The 17,256-nt window shown below is 45.1% G+C and overlaps 1 protein-coding gene across 3 annotated transcripts in view; it reads right to left on the reverse strand.

Moving 5' to 3' along the window:
- Positions 1-16,922, reverse strand: part of LOC130379764 (VPS10 domain-containing receptor SorCS1) — a 113,052-nt gene extending 96,130 nt beyond the window's left edge. For all 3 annotated transcript variants that reach the window (XM_056586787.1, XM_056586785.1, XM_056586784.1), the window contains exon 1: positions 16,010-16,922. In XM_056586787.1, the coding sequence (XP_056442762.1) occupies positions 16,010-16,735 (726 nt within the window). In that variant the 5' untranslated portion in view covers positions 16,736-16,922. The remainder of the gene's footprint in view (positions 1-16,009) is intronic.
- Between the last annotated feature and the right edge of the window lie 334 nt (positions 16,923-17,256).

The raw sequence follows: 17,256 nt of genomic DNA on the forward strand, positions 1-17,256 counted from the left end.
AATATCCCTTTGTTGGAAAACAAAGCACAGGGTAAATATGTGAAGAAAAGACACTAATATACAATATAAACACAATGGGAATGGTGTAAATTGCTATCAACCTGAAAGCAGCTCAAAGAAAAGAATGTGATTATAAAACATTGAATGAAGGGCCTTACAAGGAAAACCCTGGAACTGATAGAAGGACTCGTCACCCATATGTCCTTTTTCCCCGCTCTCTGCATCAGGCATCACACACACAACCGCTGTTCACTTTGAAGTCGTAAGTGTTGTCAAGGCAAATGCCGCTCGGTCAACACTGCAAGGCTACTTCTTATATACGAGATTTTATTCACTTTTTGGAGACCTAGACATAAAACGAACCATCTTCGGACGGAACTCTGGATGCTGAATATCATACGTTGACATCTGTGTGTTGTTTTTTTAGGAACTTGATTTGACAGGCCATGAATTGAAGCATGATATACTATGCTTTACTTTTAACATAATGGTTAAGGGTTTGTTTATAATGGCATGGCAACCAGCATCCTTGCCTTCATATAGCTCTTGTTCACATTATTCTGACCAGTGTAGCTGGAGTGGAGCTTCAAACATGTAGCATAGAGAACCATTCTGGTTGAAAAGGAACGCACACAATCTCGAACTCGCCTCCCAGTCTCGTACAGTTTTATAAATGTCACTTTATGGAACTATATTTATGAGACCTCCATTTTATAATGACTATTATCGAGTGGCATAATATTTATTATGCAGTGTTTGGGTTTGAGTTCAAACCAAGGGCGGATGGAGTTGTCTGTTTCCAAACTTCCCGACTGCCCTGGGCAGTTTGGAGGCAGAAGCCATCCAGACTAAACCAATAGATTAAATGGATTGGCTATCTGGTGCAAGAAGGTATGGGCACTTTCATTTAAGAAATTGCTGATCAGTTAAGTTTCTGAAAGGATGTAGTATAAAAGGCACAAGTGATGGAATTTTGCAGCAGAACAGGGTTGCCAACAAAGGCCAAATATTTGAGAAAAAAAGGTTTCCAGTAAAGAAAAATCAATCAAATTCTTTGGGGGCTTTTTTTGTAATAGCAGGCAAACCATGCCTTTTTTTCTGTCTACTCTGGAGTTCAACACAAACGATGGCCTTTAAATGTGTCGTAAGCAATGTCCGAAACATGGACATGATCCGGAATGACTCCTTTCCTTCTCTCCTGGCAGCTTGCTTTGCTTCAGCCCTTTTTTGACTGCAAATAGAACTACTCAATTCTCCTTTCGATGAATGCGAATATAGCTCCTCAACGAAGAGCCCAGTGAAAGAAGAAAATAGACCATGTTCGAGGCGCCTCTTAAAATCAAGGTAATACCTGTTTCCTCTTTGGCTGTAATTATAAACCCTGAGGGGTGACTCGGCATGGACTCTGTTTTCATTGGAATCCATCCTTTGATTTATTTGACTAATTTATGATTTTACCACGGATCAATTTGTCAGCGACAGCGGCTGGCGGATCAAACGCGATTCAAGGATTGCTAGAGGTTCGAAAAATTGCGAGTCCTTGAACCGAAAAAGGTGTTCGGTAATAAGGGGGGGGGGGGCTCCATTTGAACTCAGAAGTAGGCTGTCGCAGCCCCTAGGCAATCAGCGGTACTGGGGAATCTCATTAGGGACTACATCATGACTTTCTACACGGACCTCCTGTCTTCACCTCCTCCTCCCCTCTCATGCTCTTCCTCCTCCTGCTCCTTCCGGAACCCTGACGACTGCATCTTTTCAGGATGTCTTTCTCTTCGGCTAGGCGGCGGCCTTGGCGTGAATCACAGAGCTGCCCACGCTTTGTGTCGCAGAGCAGGGGGGGGGGGGGAAACAGAGGCTTTTGATACGCTGCTGCCCTGCAAATGTTCTGCCTAAAAAAAGTGTTCAAATCGAAGTGAAAGAGCTGAAATCAGCGTTACGCACACAGTTCCAACTAGTGAAACGGATGGGGAAAAGAAAGGCTAGTTGATTTCGGATTGCTGGTTGGGGTTGTGATAGTCATACGTTTTTTGGTATACTATTGGATATGAACTTTAGCACCTCGTATAGACCCTTTTACTGTTTGTACACAATGATGACGTAGAACGCATGCGCGAGCATCCCGGCAACAGAAGCATGGCAGAGATCAACAGCTTGTCAAGCTATGCGAGGGAATTATCAACACAAGATCGCGAATTTTACCTCAACAAGTTGACTTTGACAAATGGTGTCCGACTTCCAGATCAGTGTACTATTAATGAGTGGGTTGAAGACGTCAGCAAGTGGCCGAATATACAGTGGCCAGATATATATACGTATTTAATAGAGAAACCGAGCGTGTACACCAGAGAGAAATTACGAGCCTATAAGTCACTGGATGCTTATGAATACGTTGTCTGTGGTCATGTACAGAACGTCAAATACCATGACATAGACTCTGAGTTTTGTGTGGTGAAATCAGAAATCCTCCCTAGTCAAAGCAGCCAGAGACGCCGCCGGTTGCTCTTAAATGGATGTGATCCTGTCGGAATCCTATACAACTTTAGTCCGCCGGTGGAATATCGATTCTGACAACCATATACGCAACAACCAGACATTTTGATGCTGTAAACTGTTTTTTTATCCACTTTTAAACTCTTGGTAGCCAGTTGCTACCTCGTGTGTGAGTCAGAATGACCGGGAAACAACACCACTTCTGTTGCCGGGGTGCGCACGCAACTATTTGATGACGTTGGCTGTAAAAGGGTCTATACTCTACCTAAAGAATAAAACGGTCTATTGATAATTTGGTATTCATTAATGATCTTAGTATTGAATTATTCTACGACGAAAGTGAGTATGACTATGGGTAGACTGAGATTGTTAACTACAATTGTGAAGAAGATCTGTGCTGATTGTGTTTGACATTTAGAAGGTTGGTAGGGTCATTAAAAGCTCATATTTTAATACTGCTGCTCTTAGGTCAATTTGAGTTCATGTTCCATAACAGTTTATTGTCTGTGCGTATCAACTGGATTTTTCTGCTTGTAATCTCAGATTCAGCAGAATCACAGAACTTCGGGCGGAGAGACGCCAGAGAGTGGATGAAGCTTTGATTTTGAGTTCAATTAGTGTGGCTCTAAAGTGAGAATTCTACAAAGTGATGATTTGAAATCTTCAGTGTCCGGATGATGTGCGGATCGCTGGCCAAGATTGTGCTCACAATAAGACTTTTATTTAAACGATTATTATTAAATTAAACGATTGGTTATTTAATTAAACGATTGGTTGAAAACAAATATCAAGCGAATGAAGTGATTTGATCCAGATCTGAGGTCGTCTGTCAGACTTCAGATTATTAATTTAATGTTTGACGCCGTTTTTTGAAACCATGTGCTTAAACACAAATTCTTTGCCACACAATGTACTCAATAATTGAGCACACCTGTGCCAGAAGTTTTCTGTTTTGGCAGTTGAAAAAAGTTGCTGTTTTCCCTCGGAAGGAGTTTGTGTATTCCAATATATGAGGGACCGAAAACACAGATGTCATTTTCATCAGGGTGCTTCTGTTTCTATGCCTCCCATGTCTAACCTAATTCAGTCAAACTCCGACAGCAGAGTGAGATGGAAAGGGAATCTATGAAGGGAGAGAGAGAGTGAGAGACTGAGAGCACAGAGTACCAGAGCTCCAAACAAACACTCTCACACCGATCCTGTTGCTCTGGCAATTGTGCCGCCATGTTCAGTTAGGGTAAGGGGCTCTGCTTCAAGGAGGTCTCTTTCCAGGGGTATAAAATGCCGTACAAAGCTCCTACTTCACATTTTGCCTTTAACCATATCGATACATATATTTTCCTGTGGGTAAACAACATACCAGTGGATAGGTCGCTAGATGATTGTAGTAGTCAACGCAGTTAAACTGACACAATTTAGTGTCAATTCTTGATTTAGAAATCCAAGATATTCAACAAATGTTTGCCACGCACACAACCTACGTTCCCTAGCGGATAACAGGATGGTAACATGTCCACCCCTCCTAGCACCAATAAAAGTAACCCTGCTTAGAGACAGACGGCGCTGGAAAGAGATGCTCACCACAGTTGGTTCGGTGAATGACCTTGACTTTGGGCATTGTAGAGCTTTGTGTCGAGCGATTGGCCAGTTCACCTCCTTGAGCACTGCCAATCAATGGGGTACTGGCGCACACCCATTTGTATACCGTCACTTGGGGCAGAAAATGTGCATACATTCATAAACCAGTATGTTCATTTTGCTAAAGCTTGTTTTCTTCTTTGCGCTGGTTTGAATCTTTCATGAGCGAAGAGTGGGGTGAAAAAGGGGATGTGTGTTCACGCAGCCGCATGGAGGAAAGAGCCATCTGTCTGGGGGTGAGCTACCTGACTCGAGGCCCCCCACACCGGAGCCATAGGCGCGTGCTGAAGCTGGCGGGGCCCACCGTGGCAGTTGGCCAAATATGGAGGGCTACCAACTCTGGGATACTGGACCAAACCACGACGCAGCATGGGGGTCTTCTAACCGATGGGATACCAATTGGATGGAAGGAATTTCGAACTGCAACCGGCTGGTGTCCGAGGTCTTGTAATGAGGTAGTGGATTATCAGTCCGCTCAAGTATGCATTTGTTTTTCCAAAACTTGATTGAACTCATGTACACCCCGTAAAGATACATTTGACTGCCAACGGATACAAGTGAAAGCTAAAAGCTAATCATCATGATTGGCTAAAACGTGTGAGAAATGGTTGGGACATGGCTCAATGGCAAAACACATTATATGATAAAATAAAGACACAGTGAACTCCCTTCTCGTCCATTAGACCCTATATATATATACGCATAAAACACAAATTCCACTAACCCGCGACGATAACCGGGCTCTCCACCACCACCGTCAGGCCCCTCGTTCCGCACCCCTCCAAACACAGCCCCATGCTCCAAAGGCCCACAGTATATAACGGGTAATCAACGGAGGCCTCACCAACCCACACTATAGACTCTGTACAAAGACTCCCCCTAGTCTCTCAAGAGGGTCTGGGGACTGATCTCGAGTCCTCTTCCCTTGGATCCCTGTGTGTTTTCTCGCTTTGCAGCAACAGGGGGAAGAGAGAGAGAAGTATAAAGGGTCATTACGCACAGAGACAGAGCTCAATTGGGCATGACCACTGCACGTTTTCATCTAGTCCAGGCATATTTCTTTTCACTTCATCTCACTTCGGGAAAGGACTTATAGCGTGATATAGTCTTACCTCCCCACCCCACACACCTCCACCCCCCCCCCCCCCCCCCCCCCCCCGTCTACCGGGCACTGTCTGTCCCCTGGAGTGTTTTCACGGCAGAGTGGATGAATTAATTCCCGGTGTCCAATAGAAAATAGCCAAAATACTAATGAGGTGGCGGCTGATGTAGTCAAGAAAGACACTTATCCAATCTATCATCGCAAACCCTCTGCACCTCCCCCACACCCCTACTCCACTACTTTACATATAAATTACCGCGCCAAAAACAACCGTTCGTACAATCTTTAGTCTACGTCCATTTGATATGCAGCTACCCTTACCTTGTGTAAATCATCCCTGACTAAATGAACGGGGGAAATGACAGTAAATCCCCCACATTGGCCACTCCCCTGTGAGCCTGCCAGCCGCCGCCAGCAGGCGTCCAACAGCAATCTGGTCAAAGAATTGGAAATCAGCTTCCACAAGCAGAGAGACGGACAAGGCAGGAGGGATATCTGGAACTTAAGATGCAGGTTTGTTTTAAAAAAGAAATACCTTCAACAAAAGAGGCATCATCAGATACTTCATTTGAATCGTGTTTTTTATTACATTTGCTAATATGATATACATATGGATGATCATAAACTAACATCCAGTGAAAGGCTAAAAGCAAATATCTTCTTTTTTAGTCTGGGATTTTGTTTTCAATGTATATTTTAAAAAGTATACATAGTCTGGCATTCCACAAATCCCAGACTAAACTTTTGTGATTTAAAATTTTGAGTTTGTTCAGGGTCAACAGATTTTGGCATGTGTGAAGATATTTGATTGATTTACCTCACCGGGCGCTACTGCACTGCAGACATCAAAATAAAGCACTTACTCTGAAGATTTGTAGGAGTCCTCAGGCCAGGACGAAAATTAAAAGAAATTAAAAAAGAGATTAACCAAGATAGTGATAGCAAGATTGTTAATGAATCCCATTAGGCTTCTGCAGTTATCTATTAACTGCAGAAGCTGCCGCTACCTGCATTCAGCGGCAAGTCGTTAAAAAAATAAAATAAAAATAGCAATCTTTTAATTTTATAAACGCTGTAATGTCCGAAATACATCAAAGCCACGTCAGTCATCGTGTTGCAAGCTATGATGTGTTCCTCAGAGGGGTGGTCGAAACCGATGGGGAAACTATTGACTTCCTGTGAGTATAAATCCATTGTGAGCGCTTTCGACAGTGTTTCGGAAGTCTGATGAGGGCTGATGGCTGAACGCGGGCTCCAGCCACTAAAGCACTGAGGACTCCATGGGGGGGGCGGGGCGGGCCGGTCGGTGATCAAAGCCTAGACAAAGGAATGGTAATGATAACGCAGACAACTGATGGGGTTGAGGAAAATGTGTTCAGACGCAAGCAGATGTGCCACTCTACCGCCAGATGCCTTCATTTGTGACCAAACTGACGTGGAAAGAAACACTTATGAAGCCTTCCTATATGCAGGACAGAATTCTCAATTGGTCTGTGTTGCCTCGTTGGCTAAATTCTGGGGATAGAAATGTAAAAAAAAATGGGAGAAATGGCCTTCTATCGAACGATGTGAACAGTAAACATTAAAACTATATTTATCGAGGTCATTGAACTGCGTTGTCTGCATAATTTGGTTCAAGTTGATGAGTGTAGAGGAGCATGATGCATTTCATGTAGAACTTTGACCACCTGCTGTTTGCTTTCAAACGCGTCAACTCCCCTACAATCTCCTCTATTGCAGGTGTTTGATGTTGCTTTCCAGGAAGCTTTTTTCTTCAGCAAATCCCCATTAAATATTAATATGCCTCCCTTCAATCTCTAAATAAAGTTGTGCGGAGCTTACGCGTATCCTTAAACTGCCAGCTAAAGAAAATTAAGCCCTGGAAGAAACAGGAGAGCTGACGGAGCATTACTTCTTCACGCCAATAATCACTCCCGGGGGGGCGGGAATTGAAATGAAACCACTTCTGTCAGTCTCTACTTTCTTCTCTCCTCCTCGTCATTTCCACCCCATTCCCATGACATGCTGCCACACTTATATTTTTCATATATATATATATATGTATATACATGGAGATTCATTCATTTTTGTAACTTTTGGCAGGAGGGAAAGGTAATATAGTGCTAAGCAGTGCCAGGGGATCATGGATGCTGCCTCTGATCCAAATGACTGCATTAGCTCTGTTGGTGTGTGCGGCCTGTATATACATATATATATATATAAATATATATATATATATTTAGCTCCTGTTCTGCTCTTACCTACAGCCCGATGCTGCAGTGCTCAGCACCTACGGAAGGTGTCGATTGATCGTTAGCGTCCAGTGCTGGTCCTGCAAGCGCTCTTGTACGTCCGCTTTAATCAATGGGCTATATTTAAAGACAACGTCTTTGAAACAAGACGAATGGCTTCTTCTTACCACTATTTATCTGATTGCTTTGCTATCATTTTGGTTATAATTCTGACATCGATTAATTGTGTTGTTTTCAAATCTGTTTGATACATTTTCTAGATCGGAGCAACACTTTTACAACTTAGAAATGCGCCACTAAGATTAATGAGTAATTACTGTTCACCTCAGTAGTATACAAATGTAATTAAATTATGCCTATGTTTAATTAATGTTGTTTTCTTACTAAATAAATTAAAATAGTCCTCCAGCTAAGGCTCCTTCACATATATTACTATTTATAATATACAGATTTTTTTGTGGTTGTTAATTCATTGGATTCAATGTTATTTTGCAGTACTAGGAAATCATCATAAGCACGCACACAGGGAGACGTACAAACACAGCAAAGCGCACATCACACGTATGCTATCATGCTGTCAGCGCTGTAACCTTTAGCAGCCTGCGAAGCCGTATGAAAGGCTCGGAAATACTGGGTTTCAAAAACACTGCGGTCAAACATCTAGTCGTCTAAACCATGCTGCTCGCAGGATTATAGACACTGAATCCGACTGGATCCAATAGCCGACCTCGGGATGTTACTTTCATCATACGGTTCGGAACGGAAAACTGAAGAAAGGACAAAGAAGGTGATGTGTAAACAAAGACACATGTTCAAATAAGCCAGCAAAACAGCTAAGTGCTTGAGCATTATCTAGAAATGACATGACCATTTTCGAGAAAGTGGCCTCACTAATTTCAATACAAGTTTGGAAAGAAAGCAAGCAACAATGACAACGAAAACAATAACAAATGGTATCTTTTAACCGATCGCCAGATAAGCCAGTAGAAAGAGTTGCAGTGTCTGTTTTTATTTACCTCGTAAGGGTCTTTCGAGGGGCCATTTCTACCACTCTCTCTTGCTCTCTCTCTCTGTTGACAACTTCTCTCAGACTTGGTCAATGAGCATGTCCAGCCAACCAGTTTGCTCACGTACCTCTCTGTGGAAAACCATTTTTACTGTTCACACTCTGCCTTATTCATGGGGTTAGAGATTACCTGGGATTCAATTTTGTGCCGCAGAAAGATGTCCCCGCACAATTCTCCTGCAGATCAGTAGATGAGATGAGACCAACGGTCTCTTCTAAAAAGAAGACCCCGAACTGTCTGCGGGTGACAGCACCCAGTGCAGAAGACCAGCCGGGCGGTGTTGCTACGTGGGTGACAGGAGCCAGCCGAGGCAGTAGATCCAGCCGTACACATCCCCCCCCCCCCCCCCCCCCCCCCCTTGAGCCCTGAGACGATAGCCACTCTGACTTGCGCCGTGATTCATCTCTTTGCACTTTGGATTCTTTGCAGTAGTTTTTTTTTTTTGTATCTTGCCAAACGATGGCAACCGGAAAAAGGAAGCCAATGAGGTGACCTCACCTTAGCTAGTTTTAATGTTGTATTTCATTTGACTTTGGGAGGTTATCATTTTTCTAAAGCAGTGGCTCCAAATGCGACTAGATAAATAACATGGAACAGGTTTTGAGAAAAATTACCTTGACATGCACAGCTGCCGATATTTGAATTCTTCACCGAATTTGCTGAAACCATAATCCCCCACAAAAAAATGCAAATCTGAGGTGACCCCATCGCTGACCTGTTGTCCTGCAACCAGGGCCGTTGCACCAAATCCTGGGCCCTGTATACAAGAGGTACTGATGCCCCCCCCCCAAATTCCCCCTATCAGACCCCTGCGCTGAATTGTTGACGGGGGGGGGAGGGGGGGGAGGGACGTAGCCGTGTGCGACTTCTAACACTAAGGGCTGGTGGATAATTCAATTTATTTTATTTTTTTTTAATTGCCATGGGCCCCCCCTCTGCCTTGGGCCCCCCCACGACTGCCTCACTTTCCCCCGCAGTCCGTCGGCCCTGCCTGCAACCTGTACTGTTGAGGTAGTAAAGATGCTGGTACTAAAGATGCTGCATGGCTTGAGAGAAAGGGAATTAGCACTTCTTATGTGGACTTGCTTTGAGAATCTTTGTTTTATATATTATATTTATGTCAAGATAAGATAACATTCAACTGTGATGTCTGATTTGTTCAGACATTTTTTAGATAGTATATCAAACTACTATGTAGTTGAGAAAAATGGAAGATGGAAGATCAAACGACGCATTTTAAATTCTGGAAGATGAAAATGAATAGGATTCTTTTTGAGTCAGAAGGGCAGGAACACATTTTCAGACTTTGCATGAAAGTAAAAAAGTCCAATCTCATCTTGTCTGCTTCTCTATTGGTGAACCTGGGTGTGATGGACATAGGTATGAGAAGGCAATTCATATCTATTGATATTCAGTATGAAATGTCAGTTAATGTGTAACAGTTTTTGCACTACAGAAACGGAATATCATACATTGCAGTGAAATCGATTTCATCTTCTTCTATTGTTGCTTTTAGAGGGGAAAGCTTACATCAGAAAGTAACAAGAACAATTCAACAATATGCATTTTGCCTGAAACTATCAGACGTTGGTCATGCTGGGCACAGTGGGTCAGTCTTTCTCCTGCGCAACCATCATCTCAATAGCCCTCATACACATTACTGTGTCCATCAATCTATCTGTGGGGAGGTTTACCCCGCAAACAGCACAGGAAAGAATACAATGGGAGGGACCTTACAGCCTCTACAATACAAACAATATCTTCATCCAGAAATTATTTTCTTTTCAGTCTTGAAAGGTAATAGGCTACTTGGTTTAACACAAATATTGTGTGATACTTAAAGTTATACTTACGCGTGTTTACAGCAGCCATATAACATGATTGCTCCATGAAAAACCAACATGAACACATTCACTGGATGACGGTGAACTATGTACTCTCGCGCTATAGATTCCTCTATGGAAGTGTTACACACAATCCGGTATACAAATTGACTTCTGAATTGCCAGTGTTTATTTGGCAAGGCAGAGTACAGGCTACATAGTGTCATACAAAATGTGAATAAAATAACACGTTGAGTGATACAGTACTATGGAGCGTGAGGGACAAAATGTCCATGATCACTCTCGGTACAGAGCCCGGATATCTGAAATCACTTCAGCATATGCCGAGCCTTAATTGCCTGTTGGATTTGAGGTTGTAAACAGGTTGTAAAGCTGTTACATTGTAGACTCAAGACTCACTAAATGAGTGCCTTTTATAGATTCTCCGTACACCCCGACATGTGCAGGGTTTGGAAGCAGAAGTGCTTAAAAAAACACTCAATAAAATAAATAAAACAGTCAACACAAACTTGACTATAGTTTTGGAAATAGATGCAGCATTGCCATAGCGACAGGAACACATGAACATGCGCCCGACCCAAAATAGATATTTTTTCTCAACAACTAGAAAGCTACCGCGAGACTGTCAGCTGAGACAGCTAGTGTGAGACACTTTTCTCACAATGCATCCAAGTCTTCCTGCGAGCATCTCTTCGATAACCGGTGCCTATGCTTGTTTCTGTTCCCATCATGTTCAATACTTGTTGTTCTTATACATTTCAAAATATTCGCCCCTGTCGAAGTGGGTTAAAGTGTGCCGTTTCTTTTTCGTTTTCCTGGGACTATACAACAGGGCAGACATATGTAGAAAAAATAGAACGCGTCTGCGATTATCACAGGGAGGACTGTACCCCAGGGCTCTTTCTGTTCAGTATCCTCTGAACAGGGGCTAGGTAGACTACACTCAGTGTGTTGATGTTATCTCACCATCTAACATCATGCAGCAACACAAAAAAAAACGTGACTGCAGCCGTTGGCTAGAACTGGTAACATTCCAGTGATATAAGACAGTCCTTCTGGGCGGAAAGAACACACTCTATGTTCACTGCAGTAGTAAACAGGTCAGGCTGATTGACAAGATGTCAGTGTGTAGTTAAGGCTGAGTGACGGGTCAGGGTACTTAGTGCATGAGTCTGACATTTCAATAATGTAATTTGCTCGTTCTTGTACATATAGGAAATATGTCATGGATCCCCTGGTGACATTTCTTTTTTTCTTCCAGAAACTTTTACCTCTGCATTCTGAAGTGGGACCAGCATAACCACATATTGTTGAAAAACAGCGTGTATGCAGCCTTTCCCTCTGAAGGGAGCAAGGAATGGAGCAGAGATTGGCTCGTTATTGTGGTTTCGGGGGCAGAACGAAAACCGAAGCATCCAATCAGGATTATTGGAGACTGTTTTACACATTCATCTTATTTACCGGTTCAACATGTTGCCAAGCACTGCGTTCCTGGCATTTGGGCGAATCCCTCAGCCTAATGGCAGTGCACACAGCCGTTCACAGGAACGCCTGGCCCCTCTCAAACACACCATATCGGTGTATTCTTAAACAGGCAGTTGCAGAGTAGCAGCTCATGGAGTGGCTGTGAATGGTATGCATAAATGTTTGGAATGCAATCAGAATAAAACAACCGGGCTTAAGATTGATAATTGCCATTGGGCAGCAGATTTCCCAATCCTGCTGAAGGAATAGCTGGGAGGCATGAGGCGTGCAAACCTGAGCGTTTCGACCGTACCTCGGCCACACTGTGGAGCCTTGGCCCTTGCGGCGACTGCCCCCCCCCTCCCCCCCCTCACCCCCTCTCTCTTACTTCCACTCTGCTTGTTTCTCTTTCAATTCATTTTCCCCCATTTTTTTGCATTATCAACTTAACATGCGGCAGCGGGTCAAAGCAGGGTTCCGGCAAATTCAATTTGCTGCCAAGTCTGACGCTCAATTATGTCCCGCTGGAATAGTAGTAATAATCACCGTTTTCAATATCCGAACCAAACTACATATGTATGCAGGCGTTGAACTCACGATGACCCTACCACCCATGTGTGTGTGTTTGTGTGTTTGTTTGTGACTGTGTGACTGTGTGTATGTACCTGTGTGTGTGTGTGTGTGTGTGTGTGTGTGTGTGTGTGTGTGTGTGTGTGTGTGTGTGTGTGTGTGTGTGTGTGTGTGTGTGTGTGGGGGGGGGGGCGGGGGGGGGGGGGGGGGGGGGGGGGGCGGTCTTTAGCACAAATCTCCAGAGCCATTATGATAAGGCCAAATCCAATCCAGCATATGTGCATTGAGGCAGATGGGATCATTAAGATGGAGGATATGTAAACACCCCAGAGGTTAAAATACAAAACAAATCTCTCTCTCTCTCTCTCTCTCTCTCTCTCTCTCTCTCTCTCTCTCTCTCTCTCTCTCTCTCTCTCCCCCCCATCACGGTTCAGCTCCGTTGCATGCCGTCTGTATTTACCCAGACGCTCCGACGGTAAAGAGAGCGAGGAACGTCTACATCTGCTCAGAGTGACGACTCTACATATTTAATGCTGATACGATACGCCCGCGTACGCAAGCTGTTTTGTTTATCGACTGAAATAATACACTTCTCCAGAGTTATTCCGGCAGCGTCTATTCATATCACAAAAGCAAGGAATATCAACGACAAACGCCAGCTTTTCGGGGGCAAGGCGCGAGTGAAACGCTGCATGATGCAAGAAATAAAGACGAGAAATAACATCCACCAACGTCTTTTTTGTGGGAAAAATATCCATGAGAAAACAGCCCTTCCTCTCTTTCATGTGAGGTAATATTATTAGCCACAGTGCTAATTCCCCAACCCATATGAACGAACAAGAGGGGATACTAAAACTAGGACCTCATTGAGGTTCAAAAGGAGAGGCAGGGAAAAGCCGTCATTACGCTGCAGATAGCGCTAAGTGGCGTGGAGTGGAGGGGAAAGTGTTCAGTCAAAGCGTAATGAGAATCAAACCATTAAAGCAGAACCTTAAGCCAAGCAGCGCGGCACAGCACAGGACGTGCTGCCCATTACAGCAGTGTACGGCCATATGGAGGCGGCGACCATTATACAGGTTCATCCAGTGCCGCTGCTAGCTATTTTGGGGCCCTAAGCATAACTCCTTTATGGGCCCCCCCCCCCCCCCCACTGGGCTGGTGGATAATTCAATATTTTATTTATTTTTTTGCCATGGGCCCCCCCTCTGCCTTGGAGCCCCCCCCCCCCCCTCTGCCTTGGTTTTAAGTTTGTATCCATAAATACGAACTTAAAACCAGAAGTAAGAATTACATTTTTAATTTTTTTTTTTTTTTTTTTTTTTTTTGGGGGGCCCCCTCAGGACTTGGGGCCCTACGCGCAGCGCGTAGTGCGCGTTATGGGAGCGGCGGCACTGGGTTCATCAACTAGAAATATACACCACATAGTTTTTACTTTTATAAAGATATATGTATGGATACATATAAATATATATATATTCTTTCCAATATATATTTCGTATTTTATATAGATAGGTTAAATTTAATTATGCATCATTTTGTATTATGATACTTCATACATGTACAAGAACGACAAAATGGACGTTATCGAAGTGTCCGACTCATAAAAACAGACGCACTCGCTCAGAGTCCATCTTATCCAGTAGGCCTACACCTGCTTCTATTCAAGTATTCACCCTGAAGTGGCGGGGAGGTCAATACAGCCAGAGACTTTCAGCTGCTGTTGTCGTTGGACCAGCCATTCAACGACCAGTGGTTTTGAACCTCGGCTGATCTCTTTGAAGGTTGGGTTTGAGGCGGCTCATGAACAGCCTTCACTTCAGGGACTCGCCCGCACCGAAGGATTCTGCCAGTTCCCAGACCAGGGTTTGTGAAGAAGCACAACTTAGCAAGCAGCGTTGCCATCGGCGGAAAAAATCAACCCGTGATGATGGAGGACGGGGTTCAAACGGGAGGGCCCGACTCTGAAGGACCTCGCTGTGCGGAACCATGCGCTGACGCACGGCGTCTTTCGATTTGCCAAACGCAAGACAATCAGAGGACTGTTAATTACACTCACTCCAGCCACACCGTTCGTTCCCCGTCCAGCACCGACGCGTTCAACCGCCCCTTATAGCCACCGGCCAAGGTACGCCCTGGCACAGGGAGGAGCGACGCAGAGAGAGGGGAGGAAATGGGTGGAAGGATGAGAGGTGGAGACTGTGGCGTCAGTGAGCCTCAGCTGCGAGTGGATGGAGATGTCCGTGTCACGATGCCTTGGGACGCTGCTTGCGACAGCAGGCTTTGGGATCTCGTTCAAAAGCCATCATCGCTATGCAGAGCAGACTACCTTAGCAGTCTGAATATAGCGTCTCCGTAGCAGCAGAAACAAGGAAACCGGTGCCATAATTGAGCAGTGTGCCTGCTTTCCCAAAAGAGCTTGATGTAAGCAGTTCTGGGGCCAGGCTAAACGATTCAGAGCAGATGCATTATGCAGTACGGAATCTCAAATTAATCAGACAAACAGCTGTTTTGTTTGCCTTAGCTGCTGATACCCCATCGATGCATACGATCACCGGAGCCAAAGCAGATATCTTTGATGACAGAGGAGGGGAAATGCAGTCGTTTGCTCAAGAAAACCGTGGGGCTTTCGCTCAAAGCGCCTTCCTCTGTTCTGTGAGCTCCGTGGGAAATCCATACGGTGCACGCAAAATGTTCAACAACGCACTGACCAGCTAGGGAGAGGACGACATGATTGGCTACTGGTTAACCTCATGAGTGAGGCAGACTTTGATCTCTCTCTCTCTCTCTCTCTCTCTCTCTCTCTCTCTCATCGATCGACTGAAGCCTTGCTCAGCTTGTTCCTGTACAGACAAGGCAACAGCATGGGGACCTGTAGCAGGCAGCCCAGGACACACACAAGGCCTTGCAGGGGGGAGGAAGATACCGCCAGGCCAGCTTATGTGTCCGACCTCTCCCACAACCCGGAAGAGTTTTGTGGGAAATCCTGCCCTGTGGTCAGAGATCCATCAGGCTGTACGGGGGCTTCACGCGCACACCGTGCGCACACTGACACATGCGCACACGCACACTGATTTAGCTCGCTTCGCCTGAGAATCTCTTCTGAGCTGTGGGCTCATTCTCTGACTCTTGTCTCCCACTGGATCACCCCTTGGACTCTCTCTCTCGCTATTAGTGAGAGAGTGAAATTAACCCATGAAAGCCGATCCACAACCTAAAGCCCTCAGTATTTATGACGGTAATTATTTGTTTTTAGACATATATATGGCAATCAGCATAGAAAATTTTACCAGAGTTTCCATCAAATAATCTGCGAGTATGCAATAACGTAGATATATAATGAATGAAGAGAAGCACTCACAATTATTTGCAAAACAACCAACCTCTGTGTGTGGGGGGGGGAGGGGGGGTATTGGATATTGTGTGTACTTGTGACTATTATTTCTCCATACATGACAAGACCCGCACAACACAGTGAATATTCATGTCATTAAATGTACTGTTTTGTTCAAAAAGCCAATAGCTTCGTCCAACAAATGCATTGGACACGCGTAAAGTTAGCAGAATGGCGCATTATTTACTTACGCTGCTATTATGCCCAGACCAGTGCACCATCGCCTGGTTGTGAGACGAATCCCCGGTCAAGGCGAAGGTTGAGCTGGTCACTTTGAGCTCTTCTTGCCTCGAACCAGCGCTTCTCCTGTCCTCTCCGTTCCAGCGCAGTTCAGACCGCGCAACTCTGCGTCCAATTGGCGCAGCCTCCTCCTCCTCCAGCAGGATCTTCGTTTGGTCGTGGTTTGACCGAGGAGATGTCACTTTTTCATCACTCGTTTCAAAACTTGGCTGGTTCATTTGATTTGTTGAATCGGTACGAGTTGATGTCACCCCGAGGTCCGTCTGTCCCCTATCCATGGTGACACTCGAAACTTTTGCGTTGCGCAGAGTTGTCTCCTCCGTGGACACTGGGCTTTGGACATTCCGCTTCTTCCTCGAGTTAATAAAGTATCCTCTGACCTGACCACCATGTCCAGCCGGCATGGGTGCAGCATTCATCTCCCGCGTATTGGCGCCTGTCGGATCGAATCTTTTCAACCCATTTCCGTGTCCAGAAACTTCGCCCGCGGACCCTGTTGCGAGTTCACTGGTCTGCATGGCGACGATTAATTTACGTGCGCGCAATGTATTCCCAAACTGACATGATCTGCATGTTATCTCTGGTTTTACGGCTGGCAAAATACACACTATCATCAAAATTGACAAACAACGCACCGCACTCTGCCATTTGGAGCGAAACATGACCCGGGTCTCCATCGCTGCTGGGGAACTCTGGAAACAGGTCCTTGAACACTTCTCGTCTCGTCTCCTTCCTCCTCCTCCACCCTGAACTTGGCTCGCGATCACACAGTGCAGTACAGCTCCTCGCAACTTGCTGCTGCTCGCTGCCCGAATGCGGTGTGTGGTAAAAAAGTGCGCTGGAGCAAAGTGGTCCAATCTGAAAGAGTTGGTCAAACGAAGCTCCGCGCGCGCACAGGGGAGGAGCTGCTGCTGCTGCTACCGACAACACACACACACACACACACACACACACACACACACACACACACACACACACACACACACACACACACACACACACACACAAGCGAACGCACGCGCGCACACACGCGCGCACACACACGCACACACAGATGCGCACGCGCACACGCACACACACGCGCAAGTGCGCGCACACACACGCACTCGCGCACACACACACACACACACACACACACACACACACACACACAAACTCACCTTTTTTTTTATCAAGACCGGTACAAAGCAGTGTTTGA

Source organism: Gadus chalcogrammus, chromosome 3 (genome assembly GCF_026213295.1).
Source record: "Gadus chalcogrammus isolate NIFS_2021 chromosome 3, NIFS_Gcha_1.0, whole genome shotgun sequence".
NCBI classification, from domain to species: Eukaryota; Metazoa; Chordata; class Actinopteri; order Gadiformes; family Gadidae; genus Gadus; species Gadus chalcogrammus.